The sequence below is a fragment of the Branchiostoma lanceolatum genome, chromosome 14 (genome assembly GCF_035083965.1).
Source record: "Branchiostoma lanceolatum isolate klBraLanc5 chromosome 14, klBraLanc5.hap2, whole genome shotgun sequence".
Classification (NCBI taxonomy): domain Eukaryota; kingdom Metazoa; phylum Chordata; class Leptocardii; order Amphioxiformes; family Branchiostomatidae; genus Branchiostoma; species Branchiostoma lanceolatum.
Window position 1 is genome coordinate 9,297,075 of NC_089735.1, and position 22,997 is coordinate 9,320,071.

The 22,997-nt window shown below is 39.4% G+C and overlaps 1 protein-coding gene across 6 annotated transcripts; it reads left to right on the forward strand.

Annotated features, from left to right (window-relative positions):
* The first annotated feature begins 3,573 nt into the window (after nt 1–3,573).
* LOC136448201 (gelsolin, cytoplasmic-like) lies at nt 3,574–21,967 on the forward strand. Of its 6 annotated transcripts, none has more exons than XM_066447437.1 (28): nt 3,575–3,734; nt 7,325–7,438; nt 7,856–7,930; nt 8,534–8,605; nt 9,338–9,415; nt 9,539–9,591; nt 9,811–9,916; nt 10,205–10,315; nt 10,536–10,602; nt 10,740–10,881; nt 11,093–11,171; nt 11,349–11,447; nt 11,739–11,895; nt 12,142–12,239; nt 12,567–12,698; nt 13,153–13,242; nt 13,505–13,576; nt 13,784–13,897; nt 14,298–14,381; nt 14,887–14,948; nt 16,222–16,315; nt 16,809–16,898; nt 17,078–17,122; nt 17,543–17,608; nt 19,443–19,568; nt 19,976–20,011; nt 20,546–20,594; nt 21,234–21,967. In XM_066447437.1, exons 2-27 carry the CDS (start codon nt 7,370–7,372, stop codon nt 20,546–20,548), a joined length of 2,220 nt encoding a protein of 739 aa, XP_066303534.1. In that variant the 5' UTR covers nt 3,575–3,734; nt 7,325–7,369; the 3' UTR covers nt 20,549–20,594; nt 21,234–21,967. The 6 variants fall into 6 exon arrangements, with proteins under 6 accessions (XP_066303531.1, XP_066303534.1, XP_066303533.1 ...); XM_066447436.1 differs by lacking the exon at nt 20,546–20,594 and adding an exon at nt 20,720–20,766; XM_066447435.1 differs by lacking the exon at nt 20,546–20,594 and adding an exon at nt 20,723–20,766.
* Nucleotides 21,968–22,997: the final 1,030 nt, after the last annotated feature.

The following is a 22,997-nucleotide window of genomic DNA, read 5'->3' on the forward strand; positions in this document are numbered from 1 at the left end:
AATCGAGTCTTTGTTTGAGTTTATGGCACACGGCATTGTTATATTGCATGGATACAGTACCGGTGCACTGTTGCTAAGGATGGTGTAGAACTCAGTTATGGTGGGAGGGGGGCATTTCTCATTTGCAGGCATATCGCCATAGTTTAGAACCATCGATCGCGAGCTAGATTTGCTAATCAACTAGACGGAATATCTTTTCACGTGTGTGTGTGCAAATTTCGAATCCACCACATGAATATTTGTTTGATGAAAACTGCATTTTTGTTTGACAGGTTGCCTAAAGATTGGTACAAGCATCCTGCGCATCCGGATGAAGGTACCGTTGATGACATAAGGCGTTGACATGTCTACACCATGGTGGAAAGTCAATAATTTACTGTCACCTAGAATGAGGTAGTATCATGAGTCTCTGTGTATATTGGGACTTATGGCTGAATAGTTACAAGCAGTGTGGCGTAAGAACGGACCTCAATGCTTTAGAAGATAAGAAGGCCGATGATCGTAGACTCAGGCTGTGAATAAGAACAGAACCGACCTAAAGCTACCGGAAAGATTGTGGAAAGTTGGCAGACAAAATACAGAATGACACATGAAAAATGACGCCGAAAGCATTGGCCACAAATAACTTCATGGTTAAGATCCACAGTTGAACACTCCATTTATATGTGCATATGCAAGTATCTATCCAGGCAAAGACAAGTTGTTGTTACGAGCAAGTTCATTGTAGCATTGAACTGCACTTCTCAATCTCGTCGCAAGAAGACGTTCGTTTACGTTCGAGTGCTTTCATGTAACAACTTCATAATATGTGTGTAAATTTGTGAACCGCCAGAGGTAAATGTCATGTCAATAGTACAAATGAAAATGTGAAGCTAAACAGTTACACCATATTTCTAACCGCAATTCGTGTGTGATAGTTTGTCCCAATGCTTATCGAGAGATGGGCACATAACAAGACAGATTCTAGAGAGGTCATGCCTCCGATTTCTGACCGCAGGCATGGTCTTCTAACATGTTCCGCTACTTATAAAAGGATGGACACATACCAGACAGGCTCTAGAGGGCGAGTTCATATCGGGGATCGTGAAAAGTTACTGAAGTATTTCAACTTCGTAATCTGTTCGTTGTGGAAATGTCACGGAGTCCAGGACTGACAGGTTGTTTTTTTAGAGCAAATCCTGGTATGTCGAAAGCTAGGGAGATGACGATGAAATTTTGGTGAAAATAGAACGTTTGTGTTTTTTCGCGAGTTGGAACGGATAGAACTACTTGTAAGTTGTATATGATCGGTTGGGTCGGTGGGTCACGGGCTATGTATTGCACGAGTTGTTACGGGGCATGTGTAGAACATAGGCTCCGCCAGGAGGCGCTGGTGTCAAGAAAAGTAGCTGTGGCTGGATTATGTCACCATATGACACCAACGCCACCTACCGTATAAGTAGAGGATGGACGTGAAAAATATCATATATCACAAATCAATTAATCGATAGGAATGGGGCCAAATAAGGTGTCCCGTCCACTTTTAAGAGTTTTTTTAGCTGTTTTCTTCCCATTTAAACTATGTTTTCAAATACATATGAATATCGAATAAACACCACACTTTTTTTGGTGAGCCCTATCTTGTTCAATGTCGACTTTTCCCTTCCAAACGGTGTAAATATGTCAGTTGTTAGGAATGTCACGTTCACCAAATATTTGTACATGAGTCATACATGTATTTGACAATGGCTGGGCTTGGAGCTAGCGGACCAAACAGTCGACCTATTGTTGACGTCATCGCCTTCCGGACTGATAAAATTATTCAAGAATTTTACGTCTAATTATAAGAAATCTATATGTATTTTAATTTAGGTCACAGGGAAAGATCAGATTGTTCTAAATCCCTTTGTCAATCTTGTCGTTGAGCCAAACCCCTGCTAAGATTATTACTGATCTTTCCCCAAGTTCATATCAGGAACTTAGGCGGCAGGCATATCAGCGGGTTGAACGACCTCACATGTCGAGCGTTCCGGGCGATGGTCAGTTTATAGCAGTTAGAGTTCAAAGCGGCACTTTCAAACAAATAAAGAAAATACTGCTTGATTTCAATTACTTGAAATAGAAAAACATGATAATTCTATACCTTCTTGCTCTCTGTACACATATTTAGTACAGACCGTTGCTTGAGTTTTGAACTTCCGAATGGATGATTTTCCCCAATCCAGCTGTTGGAAATTAAAGTTTGTTACCTAAAAATATTGCACCTTTCTTTACACAATTGTACCTTACACTACTCACCAAAATGACTTAAGCTTAAGATTAAATTGAATTATCATTTTCTAATAGTTTTTATATTTTCTATATTCATCAGACGTATTTTGATATCTGTTTCGGTGTCACCCTTTTGTGAAATATCATGACCTACATATTATAGACGTGTTTGGATCTTGCTAGAAGATATCTAGGTAAACACGCAGTAAGCAGTTACCATCTAACACTAGAGGGGTGTACCGATACTAATAACAAAATAAAATCTGTGGTTAATCTTTAGAGAGATCTCAGCAAGATTCGACTACTCCCTGGTCGCAAGGCAGGTGCTTCAGGGCTTCTTACCGGTTTCCTGTGATATCGTCACCAGATGGAACGTGTCATTCTGGCAAGGCATATGGAATGTGCGGTTTGGGCAGCCTTGGTACCATTCCCAGTTTGTTACTAGTTTACCCCGGCTCCCATACTCACTACCCTGATAAGTCTTGGTGTTTGGCTTAACCAGAACATGTTATGCACGCACGCTATTGCATTCGTGTTATGTATGTCGGTGCCTAAAAATCTAATGGATAAAAAATCTCTAATCTCTAGCTGATTCTTTATTTAAATCAGCCCGCCGAAAAACCTAAACAGCAGATTTTGAGTTAAAACCCTTCTGGAAATGAGCCGTTGAAAATGTTTAGAGAAGTTATACGTTTTCAAATTATTAACATCACGATCATAACGTACCATATCATTTTACAAAATAGATATTACTACCATTTCTTGACAAATGATACCTTTTATCCCGCCCCCACTGTCACGTTAGGCTAACATTTGCATAGAGACAGCATACACCTGCTTGCAGACGATATTTTTGCACAGTCTGGACTGATTTGGCCTCGGTCCAAACATTGCCAACTCAGTGACACAAATGTACCGTAAAAATCATAATCGTTCTTGAACCGATTTCCGTCAGAAATTGCATGTAGGGGTTCAAACAGCTAACACAGGATCATAAAATCTTAGTGTTGTGTCAATATATCGATTTTTTCCTCAGAGAAATTGTGCCGAACAAATTGGACGAGCAAGAGTCCATGCCAGCTGCTATCCATTCTAATCGTTTGACAATGACGTCATGCTAAGAACTGGTATTAAGAGGATCTTCTTTATAAATGATGTCATTCTTTTTTCAAAGCATAGTAGTAATATCAAGGTAAAAGGGAAAGATTTATAGATCTAAAACATTCAAGGATTGTTTATTACTATAATCCGGTGAGTTTCAGCAAACCCTGCAGTTGCAAAGTGGTAGAGCCCAAAGGTCATGTTTTGAATGACCTCACCCCAAGGTATTTGCGCCAATCCCTGCCGATAGACTAGGGAACGCCCATTTCTGTCAGCTCGGTCCAAGAAACAAAAGAAGGGCCCACTTCCTCCCAGACTGTCACCAAAGAGGCCGTCACCGAGCCAAGGGTCTCTGTTGAAGTGTGTCTGGATATATTTGTCAGGTTAGTTCTTTTGCTATTAGCTCTCGTTGGCATTCAGAACACATAGACGATGCAAAAATGTAGGTCAGACAGTGCGGCACGTCGTGGTCTTGAATGAATGATCATGAATATACTGCGAGTTTAAAGGGCACTGGTTTGTGTAAATGTCACAGTGTTGTTCAGTAAGATTTCAACGGTTTCACTGTTCTAAGGCATTTAAATCGGTGGGGGAGGGCGGTGTGTATATATACATTGTAAGGCATAATTCCGCGCTGTTTATTCAAAAGATATCGCCCCAACAGTGGCCTCTTTCCTCTTGGTTGCATACGGACAGATCTAGACAATGCCATTGTACCAGAACGCTGACATTAGCACAGCGCTGTAATTATACTGGATGGACAGGAAGAGATTTGATGTTGTATGGTGCCCCCCTCCCATATTACGTAGGCCCGGCACGACATTTGATCTGCTTCACTTCCAGACGTTGTTCTACCCCTGGACCTCTCCTTACATTTCTTACATACCGACCGGAAGGCTAGCGGCATAAGGAGTTTTATACGTTACCGTCTGTTGACTTATTGTTGACAATTTAAAAACTTAAACTTTGAAAAATGATGAAACTTAAAATGTAAACCATATTTTTCCCAGCACAATTATAAATCGCCATCCACAAAACTTAAATACAGTTCGTTAGAACGACAAAAATGTATTTACTACCAAAAATCAATGTTGTTAGATCTTCGGAACAGTGGACATATCAAAATTGTTTAAATCTCGGTGTGCAACTAGTAAGAACAGCCCCTTTCCCGATGAATTCCCTTCTGAATACTGATTATAAAATGGTCGACTAGACTATCGAAAATCTATTTCAAGACACCCAAGTTTTCCATAAATGAACGTACAATCATGACAATATGATTCAAAACGACATAGCTGATACTTAAATTTCTAAAATGGAATGTATTTTCCTGCATGCATATGTATTGACTATACATGTATGAGTCAGGCATGCCAAACAATATATTCGGCGTATCATTAAGAGAGCGTGGGCGGGTTAGCACATATCTGTCCCGTTGAATATGCTAGGCCAATATGTCTGCAGTGCAATCACTGACTATTCAGAGCTGCAGTTCAAGACAGGTACTCTCCAAGCAGAGGTTAGGTCCGGAGAATTTACGACGTATTTTTGCGGTATTTTATACGTCTTTCTTCTTGTGCGGTTTTTGTTAGGTCTTCCTTCTCTTAGGGGATAAGTCCAAAACGTGTATGTTTTTTGCACGTTTGTAAAAGATTTTGTTTGTTCCTTAACTGTGGCAGAACAAGAACAACAACAGGATCTAAAAAATGGTTCCCGAAAATCACAAATAGAACTTCCGTTATAATTTGTAGTTTTTGTTTTTCATTGTTGTTTATCTTTGCTGACCTTCAGTCGGTTATCCGATCATACTTTATTACTTATGATGAATTATGATAAATTTGTTATGGATACTTATAGATATCTGTTTCATCAACTGATGTTCACAGACATTGGCTGTTCATGCAACATACAGGGCTATAAACTATACATTTGTCTTATTATCAGAACAGTTGTTTGTATATATATATATATACACATATACAGCACTCTATCTAATCCATGTGAAAGGGAGCCTGATGCTTGAACAGTGTATGGCATGGGTGTGGTGTTTTAGCGGGATACATTGTAGATAAGGGACGAGCCAAGAGAGGCGATAAAGAGAGTGGGGTGGCATAGAAACGGGGCAATAGATAAAGAAATAAAGTGATGAAGAAAACGTACGTAAGCACACACAATACAAAGCAAATAAAAACAATGGGCTGAATTAGGAGTTAGCATGGAAAACAACAAACAAAGTATCAGATAGAGAAAAACTACGCGCACATTTTCCCTCAGCCCCCTCCCTACGATGTGATCTGACTCGTCCCCCCGTAAGATTACGTTTATTAGAAGCAGAAGTAAACATCTGGGAACGAAACAAATTTTGGCAACGAGAAGTGACCGAATTCCTGTTTTATGCAGTCCTTCAGGACACCGTGTTACGTGTTTACCCACATTTTGTTTTTCAACCATCTCATAGAGTTTTGTGGACGATATTGTGTCCTGCACAAAAACAAACGTCGAGATTTTGTTTGGAACGTCGCCAATATTCTGATAAAGCTTGACGCTCTGCTAGCTGTTAGCCTAGTTTAGCAGTGAGTCAATCCTGTCGCCAGGCACTACAGTAAGAGCACGTATCTAGGCCTTTCCAGACGCTATCTGTGTAAAGAACAAACAGGTCGGGCTGACATAGGGCAGATAAATTGTTTCTTTGGAAAGTTGTGGGGGCGGAGCGGGTGGGGGGCTGTCAAAGTTCTCTGATTTAGCTTCCGTAATGTGAACAAACACTTCCAACGCGTACGGTGGCACGGTTGCATTGAATAATTCGTAGTGATCGAATGTAGAAGCTATTAAAAAGCTTTGTACTAAAGCGCCCAGATGTATAAACAAGCCCATTGGGGTAATCAGCTCCTAAATCGGATAAAGTAGTTGTAGTTCTCCAACATTCCGCCAGGCGTCCTGTCTAACTCATGCGAGAAACTGTCTAGCAATGTGCGAAGTTATATGTATGCTTAGCAGCAAGCAGAAATGAAACAGGAATGCGTACTGTGACACATTTGGGCAACGTTTAGTTCCCAAATTTGCAAACTGCCCAACTATAGTGAGCATACATTCCAAAGTGAAGCCGGCGTCAGATTTAGACGTGGCACAGTTAAGAGTGCGTGCGATCTTTTATTGGCATCTTGGCTCTTCTCTCGACCTCTCCGACCTCTTCGAATTCGGTTCAACAAACTCCTTTATTTAGCTACTATACTCGGGCTGTTTGGATTATCTTGAAAAGCTGCTAGTGTGCAATACACATTGTAATCTTTGAAGCTTTTGTGTTGTAAGAATGCATGGTTTACTTGGTTAAAAATTTCTCCTACAAAAACAACAACGTTGACACCAAACACTGTTTCAAACTTACAAAGTACGTTAGATTTCGTTGCGAAAACGTTCACAAACACAAAGGTCTTACTTTTGCACACATACAATTCGTACGTTGAGATGCGGTAACAGAATGAAAAGCTGACGTAATGTCTGCGGTCTAGAACGAAAACAGAAAATCTTTAGGCACTAAATTTGGACAGAAAAGGCGACAACAGCTGCTGCCAAAGTTTCAAACAGCTGCTTCGAACATCTTCGTGATTTAACGTTACTTTGCTTTATCTGATCGTCTGCAATCCGTGTTACCTCGTGTGCTTATGTTTGAACGCTGGTCTTCAGCGATGACGATGCTTAAAGCTAGATAGAGTTGTGATACACATCTTGATAGAAGACATATACAGTGTTTTTGGCATACAACAGTTAAGATTAGAAGTAGAAAAGCATAAATGTATTCCAAAATGTGTTGCCGCGAGCATAACTTGACATATTAAGTGATACAAGGGGAAGCAAGAAATTCTTTTATCAGAACAGCACATATTAGTAACATTTAGAATCATATAGAATTTTGTGAACGTCTTAACCCTTATTTTTGTGTTGAAGAAAGTTGTATTTTTTTTCATCCCCGCAGGCAGTAGTTCATTTTCCAAGTAATAGCAGACCTTAGACTGCGAAGATGGTTGTTGTGGACCCAGCGTACGAGGGAGCCGGCCAGGCTGGTGGGATGGAAATATGGCGTGTGGAGGTTAGTACAGTTTCTTAGACTGATTCTTAAAAATAAATGGTACAATAAAGAAAGTTGTTGAAGTGTAAATCCGTTTTTTACGGTTTACATATATATATATATATATATATATTGCAAGCACCATATCATGAAACTTGCAAGCACCAGATCATTAAACTTCCATAAACAGAGATATCAAGCCGTAAGGGTTACACATTCTTCTTTGGTCTTAAAGATCATTGCATAAACGTCGTTTGACATAGTTTGTAAAGGTTGAAACACGTAAAACATTGTGATGAACGTTCAGTACCAGTAGACAAAAATACGCATACATACGTAGTACTAAATAGATGTTGCAACGATTGATTCTTGTTTTTGCAAAGGAATGCAACATGTCTAACTTTCATCAACGAAATGCAACATCGTTGTTTTACACAGAAAATGGAAATTGTGAAGCGCGATCCGGCTACACACGGGCAGTTTCACGAGGGAGACTCCTACATCATTCTGAAGGTGTGTGTGTGTGTGTGTGTGTGTGTGTGTGTGTGTGTGTGTGTGTGTGTGTGTGTCTGTGTGTGTGTGTATGTGTATGTGTATGTGTATGTGTATGTGTATTCATTTGAGTGTACGGAGTTGTCATATCTTACAATTTTTTTTGTTTTTATTTGTGTATCCGTGTCATTATCAAACATCCTGCAGTGTTCTCACCAGGATTTTTTCACAGCATAGGGGTCAGGTACAGAAGGCCAACTTAACGCGGTGCAAGTCACGCGTGGAGTGACCAGAGTAGGGAGTCCGTAAATTCATGACCCAATGAGACATTATTTCATGCATTTTGAGGGATAAATTTTGTGAAGTAGAGTTTTTCCTCTGTCACAGCCTCATTCTAAAGCCAAATATGAACTTTTTGTAAGATTTATGAAAGGTCACAAGGTTTGTCCCAGAAAGAAACACCCCTATGCTGGTTGAAACACAGCATAGGGGTCCAGATCACAGCATAGGGGGTCCAAATCACAGCATAGGGGGCCCCTATGCTGAAAAGGCCTGGCGAGAACACTGTCCTGTAAAGCTTTTCCCGATAGACCCGATAGGAGTCGTAATCTACTTATGTTTCAGACTACGGAATCGCCTGGAGGAGGCGGTCTGTCCTGGGATATCCACTTCTGGCTGGGGAAGGAGACCTCACAGGTGAGTATATACAGTCTGTGTGAATAGCATGGAGAATATATTGAGCAAATATAGAGAAAGATACAGCAACACATATTTTTGTATGCAATCAATTATTATATTGTCATCATTTGTTACTATTATTATCGTATGATTTGATATTATATTGTTATCCCTTATTACTACAGTTATGTTATAGATTATTACATTATTGTTATTTTGCTAACTGCGATGGACTCTGTAATCTCCATCATTTCGTTATCGAATTATGCTATGATTTGATCTATAATTTTTTCATATACAACCAGTTACTATTCTGTTAGTATTTTGTTAGTATTATCATTGTCTGATTTGTTATTGTTATTATTTACTACTATAATTATATTATGAATTGTTAGATTTATGTTATTTTTGTTAATTTAGATGGGGGAAGACCTTGTATAAGCCACTATGGCTTTTTTTCTTCCCCCAGCACATGTTTTTGTTTTGTTCTATTATGTAAAATTTATTTTAATATGTGCGAATAAACCAAACCAAACCAAACCAACACGGTTTTAGTGTCATACCTGAATGAGATCTCGACAAATGCTGTAAATGTTTGACTTTTTGGAAACATGTGCATGAGATTGTATTTCTGTTTAATTGATTGATTGATTGATTGATTGCTTGATTGATTGATTGATTGATTGATTGATTGATTGTTTGTTTGTTTTGTTAATGACTGATAAAACTTGGCTTTACATCTCATACAAGGATGAAGCTGGTGTGGCCGCCTACAAGACCGTGGAACTCGACGATGTTCTAGGAGGCACCCCCGTGCAGTACAGAGAGGTACTGCAGTCAACTGCCCACATAAAGAATTAATTTTAGCTATTCCTGAATGTTCTAAATATTCCTCAATATTTATATAATCTAGGTCAACGACTTTTCTTACTTCTTCGTTTTGTATTTCAGGTGCAAGACCATGAGTCCAAAAAGTTCCTGTCATACTTCAAGAAAGGCATTAAGTAAGTTGAAGATTATTTTTGAGGTTGAAAGAATTAAGATGTAAAAGTTGATACAATGGAGAGTTCACTGTTGCAAAGGCATGTTGAACACAGGAACAAAACTACAGAATCTGACATCTTCCACTGATTCAAGCTATTTTGACCAATTTTGCTGCCATATTGAATCCTTGCCACACTTTGGAATATTTGCCACCATTTTGAATATATTTGCATAATTAGGTACCTTCCTGGCGGCGTGGCGACGGGATTCCGCCATGTTGAGGAGGAAGAGTACGAGACACGCCTCCTACAGATCAAGGGTAAGAGGAACGTCAAGGTCAGGCAGGTAAGGTCATTTCTATTCACTATTTTTTGTCTAATTATAGCCAACCTCCTTACTTGTAGTCCTTACTGGTAACAGCAGAATCACATAAATTTCCAGTTTATTAGTTTAAAATGTTAACGTTACCACACTTCTAGAGCTCTATCGTGTCCACAGAAATACATAATTATTACTACACATGCACAATTATTACTACATGTACTCTTTTGGTCAGAGTAAAAGTCAATCAAGAAAAAAGACTAATTTTGTTCAGTGTTGAATCTGCTTGGTCCTCCTTGTCACCAATCCCAGGTTGGTCTGGAGAAAGCATCCCTGAACCTTGGAGATGTCTTCATTCTAGATGCAGGGATGGAGCTGATCTGTTGGAACGGGTCACAGAGCAACATGTTCGAAAGGCTCAAGGTAAGTAAAACCCAGTCAAATCTTGCTGCTAGAAACATTCTAAATGAGTAAAGAGATATGACCTTGATTTCCGAAAACACAAATTTAGAACGGAGTTTACAGTGCAGGTAATAAAAGAACTCTCTGGTAAATGAAAGTTTGTAGAAGCGGGACAATTGTGTAACATGGCAACGACATGGTTGGAATGTTTTTCATCAACTACAACGCATTCTTGTTTCAGGGCATGACGGTAGCCAAGAAGATCAGGGATGAGGAAAGAAGCGGCAAAGCCAAGGTCATCATCGTCGGTAAGATCAGACAATCAAACATCTTCCTCACCTAGAACAACGTTGTCTGTTTACTGAACCAAACATGAAATGATTTTTTCAGCCAAACTAATGAACAATAAAGAACAATTTATTTCGTCTCTTTTTGTGTGAAAAAGATAAGGATCACTGCGAGAGTGACAGCCACTTCTTTGAGCTGCTGGGCGCCGAGCCAGGAGACATCCCGGAGGAGGGGGCGGTGCCCTCCGAAGTCGATGCGGCGCACGAGAGGAATGCCGACCACGAAGTCAAACTCTACAAGTACGTACGAAATTAACATCACGTAAAGAAATTTTCAGATGGGAGTGTAAAGAAAATAACCAGGAGGATGCAGGCTTTAGATAAACTTTGTTTCTGAACGAACATCAAGTAAACTTTTAAACAGAAAACAAAATGACTGAATGAATGAATGAATGGTTTATTTGATCATTTTGAAAAAAAAAACACTAACTGTAATTTTTCTTCTGCATAGAGTGTCCGATGCCAGTGGGGACTTGGAGGTCACGGAAGTAGCTGGCAAACCTTTGAAGAAGGATCACTTGGATACAAATGTATGTAGTTCTCCATAGTGTTTTTCTACCACAAATCACAGGGCACCTTTGAATGTTGACCAGTGTATTATTATCAGGATGATATTTGCCTGTCCTAGAGATAGATTATCCCGAATCAATCATTAGGCTAACTTGATAACAGGGTTTTGAATTAGGTCCATGACTTTTTTTTGACAGGATTGCTTCATTCTTGACGGCGGACCAAGTGGAATCTTCGTGTGGACCGGCATCCACTGCAGTCCGGATGAGAAGAAAACTGCCATGAAGAAGGCTGTGGTAAGGGACCGTTTGTTTGTATATTTGTTCGTTTAACACCACAAATAATGATGTCTGGTTGTCTATGAGCATTTGTGGAGTCTTTTCTCTTCGTCGAAGGCTGCTATACTAAAAGTATTCGTTCTGTATTATCAAAGTAGAGGTTTCGGTCGGCGGACTAGTAGTGACCGCGATTTTGGAGTGAGCGAAACGTTAAAAATCGCGGTCACTCCTAGTCCCCCGACCGGAACCTCTGTTTGGAGAATATCCATTTCATTCTTTTCTCTGATACGATAATTTTTAATTCTGCAGGGCTTCTTGAGCCAGAAGGGCTATCCTAACTGGACACAAGTGACTCGTGTTGTGGAGAACGGAGAGACTCCTCTGTTCAAGCAGTATTTCTCCGAGTGGCCTGAAAGGTACGCCCAGGTCGGGCTGGGGAACGTGTATACCGTCGGAACCATTGCAAGTGAGTCACCTGTTTTTATCAACTTATTACAAATATAGGAATTTTAGAAAATATACTTAGATACTTAGGTCGACGCGTTTCACATTTAGATGTGTTTTGCACCTTTTTTATGTTTTAACATAGAATCGATGTTTAACACATTAGCTTAGATATTGTCGTTCCATTCTTCAAATTGGATGAGGGTCTTGTATTTAGTTATATTGAAAAGCTTTACGAATATTCATCTTTTTATTATTCACCGTACAGAGATCGATCCCAACGAGCCCTTTGACGCCAGTACCCTTCATGCCATTGCCGAGAAGGAAGCCGCCAGGATGCCTGATGACGCATCCGGTGACGTTAAGGTAACCACGTCATTTACGTCCTGTAAACATATGTTTTGGAACAATCCATTCTTAATACATTTGTACCTTATTTTTTCCCTTTATATTGCCCGTTATGTTGTTCACATTCGAATATATGCAGCATCGCGTAACGTTATATTATTAGAAGTGAAGTTACATTTAAATGAAAATAGAACAAAATTGAATGCTAAAATTCAGAAAACGTAAATTTTACTAGAATTAAACTGTTTTTGCGATCGAAATCTATATATGGCTACCAAGTATTGTCGATTTCTATGTGTTTCTTTAGCTTTAAAGAATGTTAAGAATGTAATCTTAATTGTTTAGATCTATCGGGTTGAGGATATGGACAAGGTGGAGATCGACGAGGCCCAGCATGGCATCTTCTTCGGCGGGGACAGCTACGTCATCCAGTACGACAACCCGGGGGCAAACGTCAAGATTGTGTACTTTTGGCAGGTATTCTGACTTCCAATTGTTCCCCTTCTAGTTTTTTTTTTAATTTGCTTTTGACTGAACATCTAGAACATATCACAACCAAGATTTTTTTTATGTTTTACAAATCATATGAGAAAACGTACTGAAGATACGATGAAATGTTAAAAGTGTTCATTAATTGTAGTGGCCTGGTCCCAGTCTCTAGGGGTCGGCTTATGAGTGTTTTACCGGGCCCAGTCTGCTTTATTGAACTGTTTCTGATAGCCTGTCTACTTAGCTGCCTTTCTACTTCCGCTGCCATCCTACTTCCGCTGGCCGTAAACCAACTCCGGAGCGGGCTAATCTGTCTGGGCGGGCGGGGGTCACTCCCAACGCCGTAGAGATATCGGGGAGCCACCGAGGGTATGGTTTCCAGGCTATAATTGTAGTGCAGGTGTTGCAATTGATGCTAATCTATTTTGTGTTTTCCTACTAGGGCTTGCGCAGCAGCACTGACGAGAAGGGAGCCTCCGCCCTGCTCGCCAAACAAGTCGATGAGGAAGAATTCGGTGGAAGCGCGACACAGGTAGACCCACGTTCGTCTGTCAAGCTTAGAGGAGCGTACTTGGGTTCAATGACAAAGCTGAATAATTACGGCATAACTGAATCGTTGAACCTCATCCCGAATGGGATCAATAAAATGTATAACCGTTATATGAACAAATACTTTTTTTTCTTTTTATGACGTAACATGTTCACATATTGGAAAATGTTGAATACTGGGAGACGATTCAGCATTGCATATGAGATGATTTTTTTAGTAATGTTCAACTTACAATCTTTTACAGATCCGTGTTGTGCAAGGCAAGGAACCGGAGCACTTCCTTCGCATCTTTAAGGGGAAGATGATCACATTCTCGGTATGTATTACTCAAGCAAGCAGTCAAGTGCTTCACTCACTCACCCAACTTGGATAACATTTGTGCGGTTGAATAATTCTGCAAATAACCCGTCGCTCGCGAATGAAGAGAAGAAATACTGCTTTTGTATAACTGCGTTTTGGATGTATGCATAAACGATAATACGTGCCTAAATGTCACAAGTGTCGATGATTTGTTGATGTCCAGGGCGGGAAAGGCAGCGGCTTCAAAAACCTCCGTGAGCACGACTCGTACGACGCTGACGGCACCCGCCTGTTCCAGATCAAGGGCACATCGGAGGTCAACACTCGGGCAGTGCAGGTGCGTACTCGTGATACTGATGACGTCATAAGACAAATGCAAACGTAAGATAAAAGATTCTGAAAAATGATTGAACTTTCTACCAACACAAAAATTTCCACTGGTGTTCCTCAGGACAACTGAAGACCCGGCTGGTCAGCACACGTCACTTCCCGAAAGTGTGACGTGAGCACCGGGTCAAAGGTAGTTGGAAGTCGGCACCGGCCCCCGCCTCTGAAAATAACCTAACCATAAAATACTAGTTTTCTAGATTTTTGAAGTTGTTGTTGTCATGATTTATTGTCTTTTGTCACAAATGAGTGGTGTTAAGTATCAATATCATCTACCAACTTTGCTAAGTTTTCAGTGTTAGTTTTGGTGATCATGATGTCTGAAACTATACTTGTATTTGTATTTTTAGGTTGCAGAGGAAGCAGCTGCTCTGAACTCAAGCGACGTCTTCGTACTTGAGACGCCTGGAAACACATATCTGTGGTTTGGAAAGGTAGATGTTAAAACACACAGCGTTGTCATGAAAGAAATTAAAACTATTTGTGTAATAATTGTGTAGTTGTTTTTTCTCAATTATTACGCGAAACAATAGAATGTTCCACAAAGATGAAAAAAGGAAATTGTAGAATTGACGATTTTAAGTTTAACGATGAAACAATCGTTTTCTCTTTTCCTGATATTGAACACAATGCTTTACTCTTCACTGGTATTTTCCGATCTCTTTTCATTCCAACCAATGTCTTTATTTTATTTGCTGCATTGCTCAACATGTTGGTGTTGCTCTTCCCTGTGTTGCTGTCTTATGCTCTGTGCTGTGACCTATCCTGCAATCTGTTGCGTCCTGTCCACTGCTTCTAGGGTAGTCTTCCAATCGAGCAACAGTTCGCAAAGAACATCGCTTCCATTGTATCACCGGGAAGGTATCTGTCTCTGCTTTCTTTCTTTCTTGTTCTCTTTAAGTATCATTTGTTACTGAGCTGGAGTTCATTTTTCTACAGTATTCGATCGAGTTGGAACAAGATTTCTGCCGAGCCGTTACAGGGTTTGTTTCGCCTGACAGGTAAATATGATGTTAGGGGTTCATACGTGAAAAAGTGTAAAGGATTGCGTCGAGGGAATTTGAAAGAAAAGGCACGGATAACCGACTTCCCCTCATTGATCGATTGTATATATATGGCGTACCTAGATCGCGCTTATATCGGCCCATCCAACACCCGGACAGCTGAGTTTGCGTAACACAGATCTAGACTATGGCGTGCTGGCCTGCGATTCGTACTGCGAGCTGTAACCAGCCAATCACGTCGCCGCCTACGACCAAGAGGCAACATGATTGGCTGGTAACTTCCCTTCCAACAACAGGAGGGGAGTATCTGATTGGGCAGTGCTAACGCAGCGGAAGGACGGATCGCATGCCGTTACGCCAGGGTCATTGCTTGACATATGTACAAGCGGCAGTCCTGGCATGAGAGGATGCTAGCCGATAAAAACACAGACGATTTCTTGCTGTCTTCCGTTCGTAGCAACTGATATGTGCAATGTATGAAATGCCAATGTCTTGACACTCGCATTACCAAGAAATCCGTTTTTTACAATCCGTTTCGTAATGGTAATACGGAATGGGTTGTAAAAACTGATTTCTTAGTAACCCGAGTGCCTGCAGAAAGAAATACGTTGGTCTCCCACAGCTACATGTACAAGTAGAGGTTCTCAAGGAACCCAATTGCAAAGTAAAACCTGTATGATTCAGATTCAAGCTTCAGAAGCAGGTGAATAATGGGACGTGGGTGCGGGGACGTGGAAGATGGACACAGGAGAGGCAAAAACCAAAGCTTCGGTGAATCGATCAGACAGGACGTACTAATTGAAAAAAAGATAGATAACTTTATTGCAAGTACATGCCCGATAATTGCAAAAGTTTGAAAGTAATCAGGAAACTTTTCAACTGATCTGCACGAGGTGTGTTAAATACCATAGTTGAGCACAGTTGTCATAAGTGTCCCTCAGCATAAATTTATCATAGATTAGAATGTCAAGTTAAACCATTCCTTTGACTATCCGGATTGAATCCTTCTACTCCCATGTAGCATAACGTCATAACGTTTTACTTATTCATAAACAATTTAGAATACTTCAGTTTCCTAGAGCAAATACAAAATATCATCTTGTATAGTTATATTTCTTAATACTTTGTGTGAACACTGACCTTTGTTGACTCAAACAATTTTTCATTTTTTTTCTGTGATTTGTTTCGAATTGTGATTTATGTGATTGTATGCTGTTCTTTAAAATGTAAATTTCGCAAAATAACGATGTTTCAAAAAATGTTTTATTAGTGAGCCAGTAGAGGTGGCTGAAGGCAGTGAACCTGATGAGTTCTGGGAAGCCCTCGGAGGGAAGGGAGAGTACGGGTCGGACCGTATGCTGGCGGTAAGTGTTGTAAACACACATTTATCATATTCGAATCTGATTCACCATTGCTGCTCGATAAAGGCTGATAAATGTTCACCATATTAGCGACATGAGGTATATCAAGTATGTATTTTAGTCTTGCGTTTTGTGTTCGCCTTTTCAATGTGCTTTGTGAAAGTTTGTATTGAAATTTGAATATTGTTCAGTTACCAGGGCTAACCCTTTGTAATGGCCTTCGGCAAGTTGGGTAGCCCTGGCTGTATATTTCTACAGCCAAATAGATAATTCCAATCAATTTAAATCAAGTATAAAAACTGTCTCACGTATCGTATTGTACTTTCCAAGCAGATGTTAGATTTTTGGGTATTTTTTCAGGTTATTAACCTCTTATGTCTTCGTTAACGATGGATGAAGTAAGCAATGTTAATATGCCATAATCTGATATTTTTATTTATTTATTTATCTATTTATTTATTTATTTATTAATTTACTTCTTTTACGTCTTCTACAGGGTGTTATTTCGAAACCATCAAGGCTCTTCCAGTGTTCCAATGCTTCTGGACGCTTCCTAGTTGAAGAGATTGTCGACTTTGCTCAAGATGTAAGTACTTGCTATCCAAATAAATAGCAACTTTAAACATGTACTTGACCATAATAGTTTTATTTGCAAGTTCTTGCCCGATGGCTAATTGCAATATTAAACAATGCATTTGTATAGATAAGGTTTTATATATTATACCTAAATGTTCAATTTAAAGTTCGATTTGTGTTCCATTGTAGGACCTTGCACCGGATGACGTCATGCTGCTGGACGCGTTTGACACGGTAAGATCAGCGTAGTAAGCAAAGGAAAACACAGAGTATCCTTTCGCAAACTGTAGCAGCTGTTGCATGTTTAGTAGGTATAAAGAGAAGGCAACAAAAAAACACAGCATACCTTTACGGGCTGTAGTAACTGTGGTAGATTATACAGATAATGCATAAGAAAATACACCATCCCATTCCGGGCTGCTTTAGCTAGAGTAAGTGTACTTACATACACCGAGAAGAGCAAAGGAAAATGCATCATTCCGTATTGTGAGCTGTAGTAGTTTAGTAGCATATATACTGAATGGGCGTATGCTGTATACTAACATCGACTGGGTGCCATTCTGGTTACCAAGGAGGTTGTTGGTACTGATGTAAAACTAACCTAAATGGTACGTGCATCCAGGTTACTAATACCTTTTTGTCACAATTTATTAGATCTTCCTGTGGATCGGTAGTGGAGCAAACGACACCGAGAGGGAAAGGTCACTACAGACGGCTGGGGTAAGTCGAAAGCATGACACGAAATCTACAAAATTACCGAAGTCAACCAGCGTACGAAACATTTTCTTATCAAACGTATTGTTTACGGCTCTAAATGAGCGAATGCAATATACATACGACTTCGGTATGACACTATGTTTATCATCTATGTTTTGGCGACGCCTCAGGGCCGGAGTCGTTAGTATAGTACTGGGATCGAGTATTTTTATCCAACTCATGAACGTAACTTATCACTGTGAATTTTGAACTGTATCTTAACCCTCAAACCACCGTAGCTTTTTTACGACTAATCTTACCGTATGGGGTCAAAACTGACCCCACAATGTTTTTTTTACAAATATAGCTTTATAGGTGACTATTTTTGTGGTTTGTATATATGTATAGTTTAAGTAATCTATAAGGGACAGTTTGACATGATTAGTTGTGAATAATTTCTGCTCATTATCATAATTTATGCAAAAATAGGGAACATCGTCTTTTGCAACTTACGCCATTCAGACAAGCAGGCTCTTTTGAGGCCTGCGCCAACATTTGATGTCATATAGCATCTGAAATCCTTACGCTAGAACAACCAAACTTGGTCACCTTTGCTAAAATTTCGTTGGCAACAATTTTGATTTAATGAAATATCTAATCAATGTTTTCATGTTGCTATCGCAACCGGTTTCTTAGAGCCATATTTGGAAAAAGTCGCTGATTTTAGATTTTACAATGTAATTCTAGGGCTGTCTTTTTAAACTGCACTTATTTTCTTACATCAATATCAACCAATTCAATTCACTATCACTTTTATGATTTAATATTCATAATTTATGCATATTTGATTACGTCATCGGTCAAAATCTAAGATGGCAGACGATATAATTAGATTATCTATAACCGGCTATTTCAACCCCAAATTTCATCATTACCATGTTTATTCAAACAGAAGCAATATTAATATAAACGTTTTGGTCCATTTTTATTGTGTTATTAGGTTATGTGATGGAAAAATGGATTTAAGATAATTCAAGATGGCGGAACCAAGATGGCGGATTTCGCTAGTGTAACTTGATATGAATATAATTTTTATGACGTCATTTTGACGTCGTTCCTGTTGCCATCTACAAATAACGTCTTTGGATATATTATGATTTATCATACGTAATTTCTATTTAAGTTTTATCGTGTACCTTTGAATTATATGGAAATACCCAATTTGTTGGTTTTCGTCAATAAAATCACATAAATGACGTCATAATACGTCGCAACGTCATTAATTTTTACGTTCATTTAAAAAATTTGTTATTTTCACGTTTCTACAAAATTGTAATTTGTAACTATGATCATTAAAACCCTTATCATACATGTTACTAGATGACAAGTGTCAAACGATAGGGAATATGAGTGCAGAATTTGCTGGGGTCAGTTTTGACCCCACTGGACCATGCGTAAACTTTCTAAGATAACTTAATCAACAATGAGCCAATCTCGGTAAAAACTTGTGAGAAGTTATAAGACATATATACAAACAAACTCATAGAAGGAATTTTGTTTTCGACTCAAAATGTCAAAATGGCACATGTTGATGTACGCCTGGGGTCAGTTTTGACCCCATACGGTGGTTTGAGGGTTTTAATGAGCATTACTGTTTCCTATTCTGCACTAGACTGACGGACAACATCAGAACAAATCCACTTTAACATTAAATCGTATATAAGAACTGATCTAAACTCAGCTGCCTTGGCTGACCTAGTGTAAGGAATTCTCTCATTGTCAATAAATACAAATAAGATACACAGATAATGCCTGTATTTGTTCTAATCCAAACAACTGTTCCCTGTGTGTTGAGCAGGAGTACGTTGAGACTGACCCCACCAACCGCACCGCTGATGACGTAGTCACCATCCAGGTCAAGCAGGGTTCCGAGCCGCCCAACTTCACTGCGCACTTCCTCGGCTTCGACCCTGGCATGTGGGAGGTAATGCAAGCATTATGAACGATAATCGCTAGGGGGCCCATACACTCGATTTGCCAACACCTCCCTACACACAAAATGTCATGTAGATCCATTCAGAACTTCGCATAGAAACCACAAAGCAAGTGGGTCGAAGGCTTCAACCCCTTTGACGAAAGTAATAAAATTCATTACAGATGCGAAGCAAAAGAATATATTCTTGTCAAAATCTGGATACATAATACCAAAGTAAACTGTCTATAAAATTATGCAAGAGTGTGTCGGCATGTTCATCGGACATTAAGAATGCCTTTAGATATCAACATGATTTTCAAATTTCTGGTTTGTAGGCCCAGCAATTCATCTTGAGGAAAATGTAATCGCTTCACTTCGTCCATTCTAAGGCACTGTTTTATATCTCTCTATTATAGGCCACAAACTTCGACTCCATGAGAGCTGAGATTGAGGTACGTTGTTTATAACATATTGTTCTTATTTTGACATGCCTCAATTGTATTTCAGTCTCTCTCCACACTTTTTTGTTTGTACGTATGGATGTTGATAACTTTGCAATCTTTTGCTTTCAAATGTGCTGCTAGTTACTGTTTTAAAACGTTTTGCAGATAACATAGTAAAGACTGGCAAAGTAGCGTCAACAATTTAATTTGCATGGTTTAGTAGAAGGAAATAGCAATTTATCAACATCTCTATCATATTACTACATACTAGTTCACTGCGCCCTAGTCGCATGATTACAGCAGTACTTTTTAGAATAGTTGCAACGAAATAATTCGATTTTGCTTAGTCTTGATTGGTCAGTAATACTAGTGCATGCTAGACATTTTATAGTAGTAACAAATATAGTCCTCGCACGTAATGCATTCACTAATTATGCACTGAACACTCTATTCATAAGCTTGCTGGATAACTTAATTGTTTGGGTGCCTATTTTTCCATTTATGCTGCCATGTTTCTGTACTTTGTCACTGCTTCCATTGCAGTAAGCCCCCACCCTCACCGCCTTCTGTGCCGCCTCCATTGCATTGTTCGGTGGGTGTTTTGCTTGCTGCATGACATTCCCTTGAATGTTCCGGATGTCTGTTCCTTGTGGTATAAGAATATGCCCCCCACCCCACTCCCAACGCTGTCTGTAAATAATGTAATTATTTGTTCAGTAGGAGAACTAGTCCATGCAAGGTGCCAAGACTTGTATTGCCCCAAGGTACAATACCTTTTACGTGTTTGATGTGAATACATTATATATAACAACCTCACCGTAAGGGTCTTATGAGGGCTATTCAATAAAGCAATACAAATTTGTTATTCTTCAAAGGTAAAATACTTGAAGGAAACAGCAAAAACGGTTGCTTTCAGTAAAGAGAAACTGACAACAGCTCAGTGCTGCAAATTACCACGTAACCTATAGTCTATAGTCTATAGAGATATGTCAGGCAAAATATTTAATATCGCACTGCCCTTGTATTTGTTTTATGTACAACCAGGTGATTTCACTTGAGGTATGATTTAGATGTGTTCTTCCTGTTTGACTCTTGAGTGAAGATCTGTTATCATTGTCGATACTCACCATAATAATTGTAACATGCCATTTATTATATATGGTTACTGTTGTATATCACTTCGTTTTTATTTGCTGATGTGACAAATATTTTGTCATTTATGATCTAACAGGGTAGCAACCCAGAGGAATAGGCCAGGAGACAAGCCTATGCTGCAAGGAACTTATATGGGTGCAGACTTAGATGCTTTATTGGTTACACTGAAGTCGGCTGTGTATACGAGTATTAGTTGTTGTTGCATGCTATGCTTAGTTGAAAGCATATTGCCACGTAACGTGATATCATTCCTTATATAGTCATACTCCAAAATATGCTGTTGCAGATTTAAGATACCCCAAAATGCTATAATTGTGTTTATTTTAGCACATATATGACTTAGACGTATAGTGAGCACTTATGTATTTATTCTTTCTCTTTGTTATCAGCCGATTGTCGAGACAATAAGCCGTTTCACAGTTCTTAGTGCGCATGTGTAGTGATGCATTGTGGCCCAAGGTCAAAGTTCAAGGCCTCTGGCTTGTGCGTATAAGTCCGCCAGGGGTCTTAAACTTTGGCCTTAGACCACAATGCATCACAACGTTACATAAGCACTCAGAACTGTGAAATGACTTATTAGTTCAAGTTATGGAAACATTTAGTTCTAGTGAAGACATGTATTGGGACTGTAAGGTTTTGATGGAACTAGAAAGCTTCTGGAGACAAGGCAAAGTCCTGATGAATAGTAATATGTACGTGATGAGATGTAGCAAATATACTTTATACCGCCATGACATGGAAACATTTAGGTTTTTCAGTATAATGTAGGCAAAGGTGTTGCAGATTAAAGGAAAAAAAGCGTTTGGATTATTTGTCTGCCTTTGTTTATTAGTTCACCACCAGAAAACATTTGGGTGAATGCTACAAAGTATATTCTATACATTACCTATTACCCATGAGTTCATTATTGAACTTCAAACATCGTCTTGTCAGAAGCAGTCGTTAAGAATATGCTGGTATTCAAAATGATTTTTATGTGTAACGTATATCCCACATGTGTGTTTGTCCGGAAATAGCCTGTCTCTACTGGAAGACTTCCCATTCAGAATGCATCAATCATTGGTCAGGCCAGGATGTATTTTTGTCGTCCACGCCCAAAATATCAGCCGTGTCTCACATACTAGAGCGGCGCTTGGTTCAAGCGAGAGGAGGCGTTGTAGGTTAAGTCTACCACAGTGGTATGTGGGCGCATGGCCTACCCTTCACGAACTTGTGGCGACTGGTTAGGCTAGCAGACACGGGATCAAGGGTCAGGGGGTTCGATTCCTGACTAGACGTTGTGTCCTTGGGAAAGACACTGTGCATGATTTTCCATACTTCACTCATAAATGGGTAACTGGCTTCAACGAATTTGGGTAGTGAAAAGGTTTAGATAATGGAAGGAGAAGGATGGGTACCATCTTTCAGATGCATTCAGGGGACCTTTACCACTTTGTTGGATAGTTGGCTGAAAATTACGTTCCCTTCCTTTAGATTATAGCAAAAACATAATAGTCTGTGAAATTCTGAAACTCAATGCCGCTATAAAATCGCCCGTGTTTGTCCTTTTGATAATATGTTCTGAAAGGACAATACTGAATGTTCGTATGTGGTACCTGATACTACTAAGTTTACATATTGTTCAATTGCAGTAGGTGTTTGCTAAAGAGATATCTTACATAACTAGACTAAAACTGTTACAGTACCGTTTTTTGATAGTAGTGCCATCACCACGTGCATGTGGGGTCACAGTTACACATAGGGATGCATCAAAAATAGACACAGACATGTATTTTTATGACCACGACATTTCATGATAAATTTGTTTTACACTGCCCGTCTGACAGGATACGAAAAGTCT